Genomic DNA, 14,213 nt, shown 5'->3' on the forward strand with positions numbered 1-14,213 from the left:
GTAACATTTCTGTTGTGTGGTAGAACACAGCGAATGCAGAAACTGTGATGCAAATTCATACACTGCAAAAATGGTTAATCTGAAAATGTTTCTGTATTATGTGAAGATAAGGTGTGAACTGGCAACATCTAACCATCTTGGGCCCTTTCCGACGCCGGCGTTTTCCCAGTGCGCTTCGAAGCGCACTTGTTGAGGAAATGCCAGCTGGAAGCCGCTGCTGTGCGAACGGCAGCGGCTGCCCGGCGCTTCCCCCCCCCCTGTACTTACCTTGTCCCCGGGCCTCCGGCGCGTCGCCAAGGCCTGGGGACACGTGCCCTGCCCGGTCCTAGCATCGTTGGGTCGGCGTTGAGTACACCGACCCGGCTGCTTCCGCATTCGTGTGGAAACGGCCTTAGTTTATTTATTTGTTTAGATACTTTTACTCTGCCTTCCTACACAATGGGGGATCCAGACTTGTTTATGTTGTTCTTATTTCCTCCACCGTATCCTTACAACAACCTTGTGAGGTAGGCTCACACACTAGGGTGAGAGTGTGTGACTTGTCCCAAGTCACCCAGCAAACTTGCATGGGAGAATGGGAATTTGAACCTGGGCCTTACAGATCTTAATCCAACGCTTGGTCCCCCTGTACCACGCTCCCTAATTGGTTTTGATTTGCTTAACACTTACTCAGTAAGTACAGTGAAAACACCAAGTATAAAAAAGAAGAGGATTGGAGATCCTATTTCCCTAGGATTCACTGAAGTGTGGACATCTTTTTTAAGGAATGGGTTTGATTTTGCCTATGTGTTACACCTCATATTATTCTGGACAAGAGCCCCATTCCCTGGGCAGTACTTTGTGGGAAACAGAAGAGGTTGCGGCAAGAAGACCCATTTCATGAATAAAGCTTGGCTTTTGGTCCTTCGGAGCCTTTGTAGTATCAATGTCTTTTAAACAGATAGCCTCAGTTTGTGGGAATGAATTATTTTAGTTACTCCCTTCTATGTATTTCAATATTTCAGCTTAAAGCCATTTAAGCTTTTAAAACTGTCCTTGGATGGCTTTATCTGCTCTGAGCCTGATGATAAAAACCGAAACCTAAATTAATAAACTCATACGAAAACCTCGCAGGCATTGAAGTGGCTAATAAAGATATTTATTATCATTCAGATACTTATTATGTTACCCCCCCCCCCCCCCCCCCCCCCCCTTTTTTTTTTTTTTTTTTTTTTTTTTTCCCCCCCCCCCCCCCCCCCAGCGTTCGTTCTGTATTTCAGAATTTGTTCTTGGAAAGTTATTGGTTTTAATCATGGCAGGTTGAATAATATTAATGATGTTTGAATAGTATTAACGATGCCTGGGACAAACTAGTTCTCCATAAATAGTTTTTTTGGTGAGCCAGAGCAATTGGAAACTGCCAAAAACATGTTGGACAATAAGAAATTGTAAGGAAGTATTTTGATATTGTAAAGCTAATATGTCTTTGCAAGCCTGATGGAAATAAATAGGGTCTGCCTGAGGAAACTAGTTTGTTGGAGAACAGCTCCCTTCCAGCTCCGTACTGTGTGCATAACAGAGGATGCAGAGATTCATATCCTTTGTATTTTCCATAATGATGAAGGACTTTTGTAGCATTCCCATAATTCATAGAAACATAAGATAAAGATAAAGCAAAGTCCATGATGCATATATATTCACATTTGTTCGTTTTTACAACACAGGAAAGAATACAAACAAATGTCACCTTATCTCCTGAATTAAATCTAGTACCAATTTTCAAAAGAGATTTTTACAGTTTAATACAATGCAAAAAAACTTCAGAAGCGGGAGTGCTGGGTTATGTGTTTGGCTAAGTTTTAGAGATTTTTTTAAAAAGTTTTCCTTTCAACCAGCCAATAACAGTTGCTGACCTGATCCCATTTTATTACTCCTCCAAGTCCTTCTCCAGCTTAATTTGAAAACTAAAATCTGGCTCTTCTAAATTATGCATATATGCCAGATCACACCTTTTAGCCTATTTATTTTCAATTCAAACCTAGATTCAGAAACTTTGGAGCATCATCTACACCAGCAGGTGAAGAATTTTTGTTTGTGTTGTCGAAGGCTTTCACAGCCGGAATCACTGGGGTGCTGTGTGGTTTCCGGTCTGTATGGCTATGTTCTAGCAGCATTCTCTCCTGACGTTCTGCCTGCATCTGTGGCTGGCATCTTCAAGGAGAGAATGCTGCTAGAACACGGCCATACAGCCCGGAAACCACACAGCACCCCACCTTTTTGTTTCATTGAATGTTCCCTTTCCAATTCTTATTGCCCCCCCCCCCCAGTTTTTGTGTTTTCATGTGTACATGTTTTGCTCAATTGTTTCAAACTTTTTATAAAAATTTGTATTTAAAATGCTTTTTAATGTTTGAAATGTTTTAATGTTTGTTGCCTTGGGAACCTTAATTGCGTGGAAAGATGGCCCAGAAATGTTTTAAATAAATAAGTAAATACATACACTCATACATTTAACTCTTAATGTCCCATGTTTCCTTATTAGTGCAGATATTATGTAGAAAGTCTCCTGAATTTTCCATTATTTGAGGGTGGTAGAGGAGAAATGTTTTCACTTGTTTTAGGTAAACTGAGACAACTAAACTGAGGACATTTTTGGACTATAGTTCTATCATTCCTGTTTTGAAATCAAATAAAGATAAACAACTCCTGTTTTATGATTTCCTGTTTATTCTCCATTGTGTCTAGTCTTTCAAAGCTACAAACATAATTATCTGAATATGTAACCAATATCCTGTGCCTTCTTCCCCCCCATAGTACTCCTTGATAGTTTATTACTCCAAATAAATATTATCATTTTTTGCCATGTGTCCAGCCTTTTCCAGTAACGTCCAATGGAAGACATATAAATAACCACAACGATTTTGATGGTATGTCCATCTAAATTATGATATTTCCTTTTTGCCTCATTGTGTACATTTTTAAATTTAATCCAGATTACCATTAAACCAGACTCCTAAATATTTTACTAATAATTTTGCTTTTCTGTTTTCAATATGTCAGTTAATTCCTATATTAATTCAAATATTGTTAATAAATGATGATATTGTGAATATATTCTATTTCTAATAGGGATGTTTTAGGATTCATCAAGGAAGAGCCACATCATTTGCATATAACATAATTTTAGACACTATATTACCAACTTCCAGTCCTGTTATTTGTATGTTCTTCCTAACTGCAATTCCTGTGGCTCAATAAACAATACGAATAGCAAAAGTGTTAGAGAGGTTCCTCAGTGAGTCTCCTTGCATAAATGTGAACCTCTGACAGGTATCAGTTGATTGAAACGTGGGTTACTGTGTGATTTAGGAGTGTACTGCTCAGAAGTTTTAAAATTTGAATTAAATATGGCTATTCAGTGTAATTGAATTCTTTTTGATACTGAATAATATCTTTTGGCATACTTGAGCATAATCCTGTTCAGTTTATTAGCAGTAAGAGTTGTCTAGATTTTAAAACTGAATTTAAAATAGCATGGCTTGGAAAGATTCAATCTGAGAGTAGACGGTACCTGGTTTTGAGATCGCTACTACTTTAGCTTCATCACATGATTTTTAGTAACATGGCAGCAAAATGCTTTTCATACCCCATAGTATTGCTCAGATTGGAACACAATGTCCGAAAATATTTTATAAAATTCCGTTGGTGATCCATCAAATTCAGGCAGTTTATTATTTTTAAAATTCTTAATGACTCTTAATTTTTTCACTTGCTATTTTTGCTTCTGATTTTTCTTAGGGATTTTCCATTTAACCAGAAAATCTTTTAGAGGGAAGCTTAATACAATTTAAACTGTTCTCATGTCTCTTGAGGTTTTATGCAATATGTTCTAATAGTCAGACTAGTATTATTAATGGTTTATTCCAAAAATTCAGATTTCTTTTCCTTTAGAATGTTTTCTGATCTTATTGGTTAATAAACTTTTTCATGTTCTGCTTCAAGCAGGATTCCAGGTTCTCTTGTGCTACTGTCTGCCTTATATTTTTAATGTTTTATTTCTAATACTTTAATCTGCAACAACAAATCATGATCCCATTGTTCTGATATAGTCTTAATTTCTGCTGCTTTCTGCATAAAAATTACATGGAACTGTGTGTTCAGTGTAGCTCAAGACACACCTGAAGTTACATTAATCTAATAACAAATCTCCAAGGCCTGTCTAATTTCTTCTACCAGATTCTGATGGTGAAGTAGTTAATTATTTAATCGACACTGTTAGGAGAAGTCAAAACACTGCTGGACCATTGTGGCTGGTGCATGATCTGTATATGTCATGGGATTGTTTTTTACATAGTTTATTCCATTTCAGAAATTAGGAAAAACTGGTATAAAATAGTTTCTTGAATATGATTTATGCCATAGAGGGAAAAAGGTAAAATCTGCCTGTCTTGATTTTAAAAGTTCCTATGTTCAGCTAACCCAAATCCATGCATAGCCTTAAACATGTTTTTGTTAAATACTTTGATATTAAGGCTAGCTTAGGTCTATCGAGATTTAAGTTGAATATACTACTATCGTCTTACCAAATATTAGATTGGAAATGGCAAAGTTATTCACAGTTATTCCAGAAGTAGCCTAAAATTGTCTTTGTTTTTGGTAGGGACCAAACACACACATTAGTATTATTGGAACGGGAATTTTAATTTATATACCTCCCTCTCCCGAAGGGCTCAGGGCAGTGTACAACATAATGAAATAAACAATAACATAACAATACCGTAGGACTGATCATAGTAACAACATTAACAATCTGACAATAAACCCTAACAATATCTGTTGTCCCCCAGTATACTCTTCATATTACGATTCTCCTATTTCAACAGGAGTAACAAATTAACTTGTTTTTACTCCAGTAGACACGTTATTCATTTTGGTTGCATTGGATGTTGAAAAAGGCATCACACAAACACAGTTATGGGAAATACTTTTTTCACATTTGTTTTTATGCAAATAAAAATCAGCCTTTCCCCCAAAAGTAGACTGTCATAAATTTAGGCCTCAAGATGTTTGCATCATATATTTCAGCATATTTCTGAAGAATGAGAAACCTTTTGTTGCTGGGATTCTTGGTAGTTAAAATGTAAAATAAAATGCAGAAGTGCTTTTGGGGAGAGGGCTGTATGTTCTTCTTGAATCTTCTGTACTAAATTCTACCCTTGTTGTCTATATTTGTCATTCTTTTGTAGAACTCATCAGAACAATCAAAACCAAAACTGAAGAAGAAAATAACTAAGACAAAAGAAGCTAAAAAAGTATTGAAGAGAAAATTTAAAGTAAACACAAAAATTGTATTTACTGAAGAGGGGGAGGTAAGATTAGTTGAAACATTTCCTTATCCTTGTAAGATGTCCTGTATGTTTTTGTTGTACAGCGGTTCTTCTCAAGTTTTCAACTTTCACAGACCATTCTTCCTATTGACTTGCCTGCTGAGGAACTTAGTTGTGACACATGTCAATGGATTCAAGTACACAATGCTCCAAAACATCTCTTAGCAACATTCTCTCATGGATCAGTGGCAGGAATCTTCATGTTTTGGCTTGGCTTACTAGTCAGCTATTACTATTAGCAAACAAATAGATTTATGGAACCCTTGTCAATGACATTCACTCTGTGACACTGTCCGTGGTGCTGAATTCCCTTCAGAACACATTCTATCTCGACTATTTCTATTGTTCAGAATTTACCAACAGCAAAACAGAAGGCCACTCCACTTGCAAAGAAAAGATAAATGTTCAGATTAAGCTTGAAATTGTCATGGGTTGCTCCTTGAAATAATTTAGCTTATTGCTTTTTCAAAGGCCAACTTGAAAGCTAGGCTTGATAGATAGCAAGTGATAGCTGATACAAAGTTGGTAGAATTTCTTCTCTTTTTTTTGTAGGAAGTTCTGTAATGTGTTTATTTGGCAGCTGCGGATGCTGAACTGTCAGTTTCTATAATTAGATTGATACATTAATCCTTGTTCTATGAATTTGTGTGAGGAATGATCATGTTGAATGTGACGCTAAGTTTGGAATGTTGAATAGCAGTGAGGCGCCTGAGCTATCTTGTTGGAAGAAAAATGAAACAAGATTTTAGAAGACTCAGGGGTGGCCTTATCCAACATGTGGGCATGTGGGCTGGTCTTTTTGAAATAAACACAGTTTATACATCACCTGGTGATTTTAGCCACTTGGTGAGTATTGTATTGTTATGTCTGCTTCACATGTCTTTCTAAATGCCAGTATTTTCCCTGAGTGTGAGAGATGTACATTCACCAAGTCTGTTGCTTTTCCTTAGCCCTATGCAGCAGTTTTGAATAGTTTCACTATGCTGTTGTAAAAATTTCAGGCGCCCCAATGTTTCATTCTTCCTTCTTCCTCTCCCTGCTTCAAGACATCTCTAATTAGCATGTTGCTGCCATGTCCATTAACCTAAGAACATAAGAACATAATAACGAGCCTCCTGGATCAGACCCGAGTCCATCTAGTCCAGCACTCTGCTACTTGCAGTGGCCCACCAGGTGCCTTTGGTAGCTCACATGCAGGATGTGAAAGCAATGGCCTTCTGCGGCTGTTGCTCCCGAGCACCTGGACTGCTAAGGCATTTGCAATCTTAGATCAAGGAGGATCAAGATTGGTAGCCATACATCGACTTCTCCTCCATAAATCTGTCCAAGCCCCTTTTAAAGCTATCCAGGTTCGTGGCTATCACCATCTCCTGTGGCAGCATATTCCAAGGACCTAATACCTGATAGCTTTGTGCAGTCTCTTTTTATGTAACAGTGCCAGTATGTTTTCAATTGAATGGATGTCATCGTCTTCAATAAAGATGAAGTGATAACTTATTTCATGCCTGTCCGCTTTAGGTAAATATATTGTAAGGCCCCATGCCTGAACTGGGGACCCTAGTGACAGGATTCAGGCATCTGACTGCTAGAACTTGGGCACTGTTGTTGCATTGTAGGGTGTGCTCCCTGCTGCACTCAGTCATCACCACTGCAGAGCTGCAGAGGATGGTGGTATGGTGGTGGAATGAAGTTGCATCTGACTTACGGCAACTCCATAAGGTTTTCAAAGCAAGAGCATAGCAACGCTGGAGTTCTGTGATGGCCTCCACTAACTCCAATCCAATCACTAACCAGGTGTGACCCTGCTTAGCCTCTGAGATCTGACTAGATTGGATTAGCATGGGCCATTCAGGTCAGGACATAATTACTTGCTCAGAGGAATCAAGAGGTGTCCAGGGCCCTCCATCCCTGCAGAGCTGACTCTTACCTGGCCCCTCAGCGTGAGCAACTTCTGTCTCTCCCTCCTTCCTGTTTCCTGCCTGGTTAGTTGACTTCCAACTCAACTGCCAGATTGCTTTCAGGCAGATGGTGGCCCAGCTATACATTGTACATGTTGCAGTGCTAACTGTGCTTGATTGGGTCAGTTTCGACCTAAAATAAATAAAAATACATTTCTGGAACTAGATTGTTTACACCTTTTGAGAATTTCCGGTAAGAATACCATTTGATCTGTTTTACATCTCTGATTCCTGTGGAACCAAAACAGCAATTTCTGATTCTTTTCCTTCCCCCTTGCCCAACTTTTAAAATACTCTTGTAGAGACAGCGAAAACTCAGAGGAGGGCATTGCATTGCCTTTGCAACAAAAAACTGGGGACACTGCATTAATAATAAACTGTGTTCTATAATGTTTTTATTGTTCTTTGATTTAGCTAATTCAGCAGTGGCCGCCAGCACAGAAGAAGTCTGTTGAAAATAAAGCAGAACAGAGTGATGATTCTGGAGGGATCGATCTAGAACGAGCAAAAGAGAGACTGCAGGAAGAGGACAAATTTGACAAAGAAGAATACAGAAAGAAAATTAAAGAAAAACACAGGGTAAGTCCAAATGCATTTTCATATGTGGGTATATTGAAAGACAGAAGTTATCTTAATGCTGAGGTTTGCTTGGAGAGTGAATTTTTTTGTACTTTAATTTTTACCTACTGAAACATTGCAGTTAACTTTATACCTTGTTTAAATCTTCCAAAGTGTTTAGAATAGGGGTCTGCATTCTAGTTCTCCCAGATGTTCTATGGATTCATAATTCCTCATTTGAATCCCTTGCCAGGCATGGGCTTTCAATTGGCCAAGTGCTGGCAGGGGCTGGGAATGAGGATTTTAGTAGTCCGAAAGTGACCATCTGGAGAGCTGTAGGTTGCAGACCCCTGATTTAGAATATTCCTTTCTTTTTAATTGGGTGAACATCTAGATTTCAGGAAGGGTAGCCATGTTGGTCTGCAATAGAAGAGCTTGATTTGAGCCCAGGACCACCTTAGAGACCAACAAGGTTTTTTGGGGGTTATAAACTTTCATTCTCAAAAGCTGGCCTCAACCCATTTGGATTGTGCATCATAGCTCCTTATTGCCCGTCCTTGGGGACAGACAACTCTGGCAAGGCAAGTAATTGTACTATGGGTCCTCCTAAGGATCTTCCAGGATGGCATGGATCCAAGTACACAGAATTGGAAACCACGCTGGAACTTTACCACCAGGGTAGCTATCAGGGCCTTCGATTATTGAAGGAAGATTAAAACATTTTGAAAGAACCCAGAGCTATTACAGAGGACAGGGATAGCAAAAGATATTCATCGTCCTACCTTATAGTTAAATGTCTGATGTGGGTTTTTTCATAGATATGATTGAAAGCTATTAAACATGGTAATGAATTATTCAAGGAACGGCACAGATATAATGTGATTGATTTGGGCTATAACGTAAAGGTTTTGAGCAGGTGCTTTATAACCTTTTCTGCATTTAAGAACATTTTGAATTGTAGGCCATAAAGATGCGGAGATGGTTTCTGGACCATTTATTTTTCATAAATGAGAGCTGGAAGTTTGAGAACTTGACAGCAGAGAATAGTTATAAATGGTACACTGTCTTTTCGATGCCCATTGATTATGCTCCTTCTTCTCATTATTGTTATTTATAGTATTTCTGTTGTTTCAACATCCAAAAAGCGCTAAGGAGGTTGAGCTGTATTCCCCATAGAGAACAAAGTGTGTTTCAAAGAACAGACTGGACAAGAGCTTTTTAAAAGTTGCCAAAGTTTACAACCGAGTACAGAAAATAGTTTTTCCAGGAGGATCGTGTATGAAAATTCTGCTCAGAAGTATATTCTAGCGGAGTAGGGAAGAACAGTTTTTGTTTATTCCCCTCTCCCACTGAATATTCACAATTTATCTTTCCTCTGCATGCACACTGTTTTTGAGGGCCCGTTAACATCCCCCATGTGGAATTTCTGTAAACATTTCATGACATTCCAGTCTATTCCATAGTCCAGGGGTCTGAAACCTGCTGCTCTCCAGATGTTCATGGAGTACAATTGCCATCAGCCCCTGCCAGCATGGCCAATTGGCCAGATGTTCATGGACTACAATTACCATCAGCCCCTGCCAGCTTGGCCAATTGGCCGTGCTGGCAGGGGCTGATGGGAAATGTAGTCCATGAACATCTGGAGAGCCGCAGGTTTCAGACCCCTGCCATAGTCAGTCAGTAGTGAATGTCTGATATATGGCTGCCTGGTTCTTTTGCCAGCAACTTTTGTTAACATGGAATCTACCTATTCCTCAGGATGTTTCATGCACACTATTGTACTCTATAAGAACCTTCAGAACCATAAATTTTTCCAAAGCATCCTTTCACCGCTCCATACGCAGCGGTGTATGCCCTATGGAATGGATTGGAATGTCCTGAAATGTTTAGAGTTGTTAAAGTCTCAAAAATTGTGCATTGCTGAAAGGTGAGAATATATTTTCCTGTACTTTTTATATCACCTTGGATTTATAAATAATTGATACAGTAAAATGTGTACATTTAATGGTTATTTATTCTTAAGGAACAGCTTGTATTGAACATAATAGCCGATGCACAGTTAAGTTCTTCGTAGGTCATTTCATTGATCATTCCACTGTTGGTGGTTTATATCCAATCCAGTGCTTTTTCAGCAGCTTCTCTGCTTCAAAATTTTCCCTCACAACAACCCTATGAGGTAGGTTAGGCAGAGAGAGTGTGACTGGCCCAAGGTCACCCAGCAAACTTCTTCTATGGCGGAGTGGGGCTTAGAACCTGTGTCTCCTGAATTCTTGACAGAAACTCGTATCGTTACACCATGCTGGTCTCAATGCAAGTGGTTGATGTTCTAGTCCTCTACCCCTTTCCCCTTCTACACATACCTGTTATGTAATCTCTGTCTTCCAGAAGCTATGCACTGGGTTCCCTGGTTAACTGTATTTGATGAATTGAGAAACCTCATCATGAACAGTTATAGACCACACTGTGCATTTTCCATAGATAGTTACAGCCAAGTATAGCATAGTGATAGTGGAGAAACACACAAACTTATGATGACTTGTTTCCATAACAACATGTTAGAGGACAGGAAGGGAGCTCAACCCCTGGTTGTTTTCAGCAGCAGCATTGGGATTGGGTTCATATCTAGTTCGACCCTATACTACAGTCTGGAATCTAGTTAATGTCTGCTGGATCCCAGTGTGTCATTCTGCCTTCTTTCTCATGTGTCTTGCAAAAGAAATGCTCTTATGACTGATTGCAATAGGACTTAATCCCAGCTAACTTTCTCAGAATTGTACTCATTATAGGGAAGTAAATCACTTCTTTTAGACTTCTTCAGAGAATGTGTCAAATTTCTAAATAATCTGCAGGGAGGTTTAGCAAATAGTCATCTTTTGAACATGAAAACTCTGCCAGAGTTTCTTCAAAAACTTTAATTTTGCTCGGCTTTGAGACAGAGCTAAATTATAAGTTCCATATGCAAAGAGTTAAAGAATCATACAGGAATTCTCAAATATAGCTCAAGAATTATAGTGCTGTTCTCTGTCAGGGGTCACTGGGGTACTTTTGTTAACATTCTCTTATTATCGTTTCCACTTGCTTTCATTTCGTGAGGATAATCAAGTCTATTGTACAAAAATAAATACTTTGAGTTGAGTAATGAAGGTTTTTATTAAAGTTTGTTTCTGCTCTCAAGTTCTGTACCTTAAAACAGTTTTTTCAACAAAAATCTTAAATGAAACAATGTTTAAAGCTGTAAATAAATGTCAAATTAACGCCATTTGTTAACTTCTGTATTATAGAAATATAAGGAGTCTGAATGATCGACTGATAAAGTATTTAATTACTGGATTCCAACAATAGCAATAGCAAAACTTAATTTTTAGAGTTCATGAATTTGTCAAGGAACTGGCTCATTGATTTATAATATTCCAATCAGTCTCTCCACATTTCTTCATTACCTCATGTCCTTGAAATATAATTACTTTATTTCCATTTTCAATTTTTTAAATAAAAGAACACTAGCAAGCTGGTTTTTGCCAGCTACTTGAAAAGGAAAATAAGATAAATTATTTGTTACTTATTCTTCACTTCCTCATTATAAAAACTTCTCCGTTGACTCTTAATTCTTATTCCAGCGACAAGCATAGGTATAATATTTGGTACATCATAATTTTAGCAGTTACATCTGAAGTTAAAGATGCATTGAAGGCAGTGGAAATCATTTAGCTTGTCCAAGATCTTACTTTGTGTGAAGACAGTAAAACACAGCCTTTTGAGTTCTTTGCTGTTATTTTTAAACTCACATCGTCAGACAAAAAAAAGCCACAACAGCTATGCTAACCAAGGTGTGGGGGTTCACACTCAGCATCCCAACTTCACCACACCAAGGTTTAAAGCTGATATATTCTTGTGCTGAATACAGTTAACCATTCCCTGATTTTTCCTAGATAAAGATTCTACAATTTACAATGCGTGCCATGGTTAAGATGCAGTGCCAAACCATGGGTTGGTGATGTGTGAATGAATAGGCTCACCTGTTTGGAGTCAGTTCATGAATTCCATCCTAGCAGAAACTATTTTTTATTTTCTATATCTTAGTTGTCCATGTTTAACTCAGAGAGTAAATAAAATCCATGCTCAGATCACATCCATGTTTTATTACTGCAGTAGTTTTCCTTGAAGACTGTTCAGGATCTTTTTTTTCAAATTCCCTCTCCAAAAAACTTAGTTTTTTTGTTTTGTAAAAGTACAAAAGCACACCTGACATAACCCTGCTTTGCTAGATTTATTTTAGCCTGGAAACCATACAGCCCGGAAACCACACAGCATCCCAGTGATTCCGGCTGTGAAAGCCTTCGACAATATGTTGACTTTCTGTTCTAAAAGTTTTTGGAAATTAATTTGGAGATGGATATGAACACTTTTTGAAAGCCAGTCTGCCCAATCAGGGCGGGCGGACCCACCTCTGGAGCTGGCACAGTCTTGCACTAGTGTGGATGCCCATCCCACCAGCGCAAGGGCCAGTGCACCTGTGTGTGTGTGTGGGGGGGGGGCTGTGTGTGACTTACCTTGTCCCAGAAGCTGCCATCCTTGCTTAGGCCTGCTGGTGCAGAAAGCTACCCCAGCATGGTTGGGGGCAGGCCATGGGGTGGAGGTAACCTTACGCTTGCACTGCCTGCCCAGCTCCCGTGTGCTGGTGGAGCCACTTCAGAGATACACCACATTTTTAGTGGCACATCTCTGCTATCCCCTATGGGGGATTATTGAGGGCAGGGTTTGTTTGTTTGTTTTACTTTGGGGGGCTCTGTGCACCGCAGGAAAGCCTATAGAAGAGGGCTGGGTAGCTCCAGAATGGCTCCATCCCTGCCCACCATCCCACTCCAGATTGCGCTGTGAATGTACCGTATTTAAGAATTCCAAACTGGCCTGCTGCCAGAGCCTAATTCTTTTCCAAAAATTAAGCAACTCTGTTCTGAACAGTGGAACTTTGAAAGGGCAGCCTGAAACACTATTTTATTAAAAACCACTTGGCTGTGATCAATTTAAAGTCCAAAGCGGATTCAAATAATTATTTCACAGTTAATCTATGGTGTAATTATTGTTTTAAAACGATCTGGCCTCTTCTTAATTGCCTAGCGCCAGCCTAAGAAGGCAGGAACCAGCACTATGCTGAGATTTATTTTGTGCTTTTTTTAATCATTCCAATCACACTCTTATTAAAAATTACGTGTTATTGAAACCTTTGCAAGAACTTGTTTTACAACAATTAATTGCTCAAACAAACAGGAACGCTACAAAAATTCTACTAACCAGTCACCAAAGAAACACAACAAACACAGTAAGCAAACCAGTTCAACCGGAAAAGATAGATTTTTCAAAAGTGCTGCCCAGCTAACCCTCAAGTACAGAATGAAAGAATAGTGCAGAATAAAAGGGTAGACCCAAAGTCCCCACCCCAACACAGAAGCAGCAAAATGCAAGAATGCAAGCCTTTCGATAAATAAAAACACCCAAAAGTAAAGCCAAAGAAAAAATGCGTAAAAGAACCAGAAAGTAAACTAAGCAAGCAAAGTTTTCCCCTCCCACCAGACCAAAAAGAAAAAAATGAAACATGTACAAGATTGGAATGGTGGAAGCCGGGGGGAGGGTAGAAAACTAGCTTTTATAAGAAACAAGGATAGCTCCACAGAGAGGCCCCCAAAAGTCAAAAATCCAAATAAAACAGAAATGCAATGCAATAACAAAAAACAAAGAGGAAAAAAGCCGCAAGAAATCAAAGACCGTGGCTCCCCACCCCTGCCCTGCATTACCCGCCACCTGGCCCAAAAAACCATACAGAAAAGTGAGAAAACTTGGAATATGTTCTCTTCCTAGGAGATGATCTTCTTCGAGCGGGCAGACAGGCAAAAAAATATCCTTAAGGTTTCAGAATCCTCTGGCAGCAGTAGACCCCCAGAGCAACAGACATGCACACTCAAGAAATCTCTCCTTTCAGTGGAATCTAGCTGCAACCAAGGAAAGCTTTTATGCTCTTTGCCCATGGTCAGAGAATCTGAAGCAAAACTAGCATGTGAGACAATTGCTGTGGTTAGGCAAAGAATGCCCCTATTGTGCAGCCCCGTTTCTCTGTGGCAACTGCCCCCTTCTCCCGTCCCTCCTGTTGCCTGGCAGACTTGCAAAGGGAGGGAGGAAACAACTTTGGAGAGCTTTAACAGTTGGCACTGGATATTCCCAAATAGATCTAAATATCTCTGATCAATTCTGGATTGGGTTAACTGGCTGTGCCTGCGATTCTCTGTTGTGTATTCAGATCTGTATATACTCGAAAAATCCCAATAAGAATTTTTTT

At 39.1% G+C, this 14,213-nt stretch overlaps 1 protein-coding gene across 1 annotated transcript in view; it reads left to right on the top strand.

Annotated features, from left to right (window-relative positions):
- Positions 1-14,213, top strand: part of DDX10 (DEAD-box helicase 10) — a 249,973-nt gene that overhangs the window by 154,420 nt on the left and 81,340 nt on the right. Inside the window, exons 14-15 of the mRNA XM_048495099.1 lie at positions 5,226-5,348; positions 7,739-7,903. Coding sequence (XP_048351056.1) covers positions 5,226-5,348; positions 7,739-7,903 — 288 coding nt within the window. The remainder of the gene's footprint in view (positions 1-5,225; positions 5,349-7,738; positions 7,904-14,213) is intronic.

This window comes from Sphaerodactylus townsendi, linkage group LG04 (genome assembly GCF_021028975.2).
Source record: "Sphaerodactylus townsendi isolate TG3544 linkage group LG04, MPM_Stown_v2.3, whole genome shotgun sequence".
In the NCBI taxonomy this organism is placed as follows: domain Eukaryota; kingdom Metazoa; phylum Chordata; class Lepidosauria; order Squamata; family Sphaerodactylidae; genus Sphaerodactylus; species Sphaerodactylus townsendi.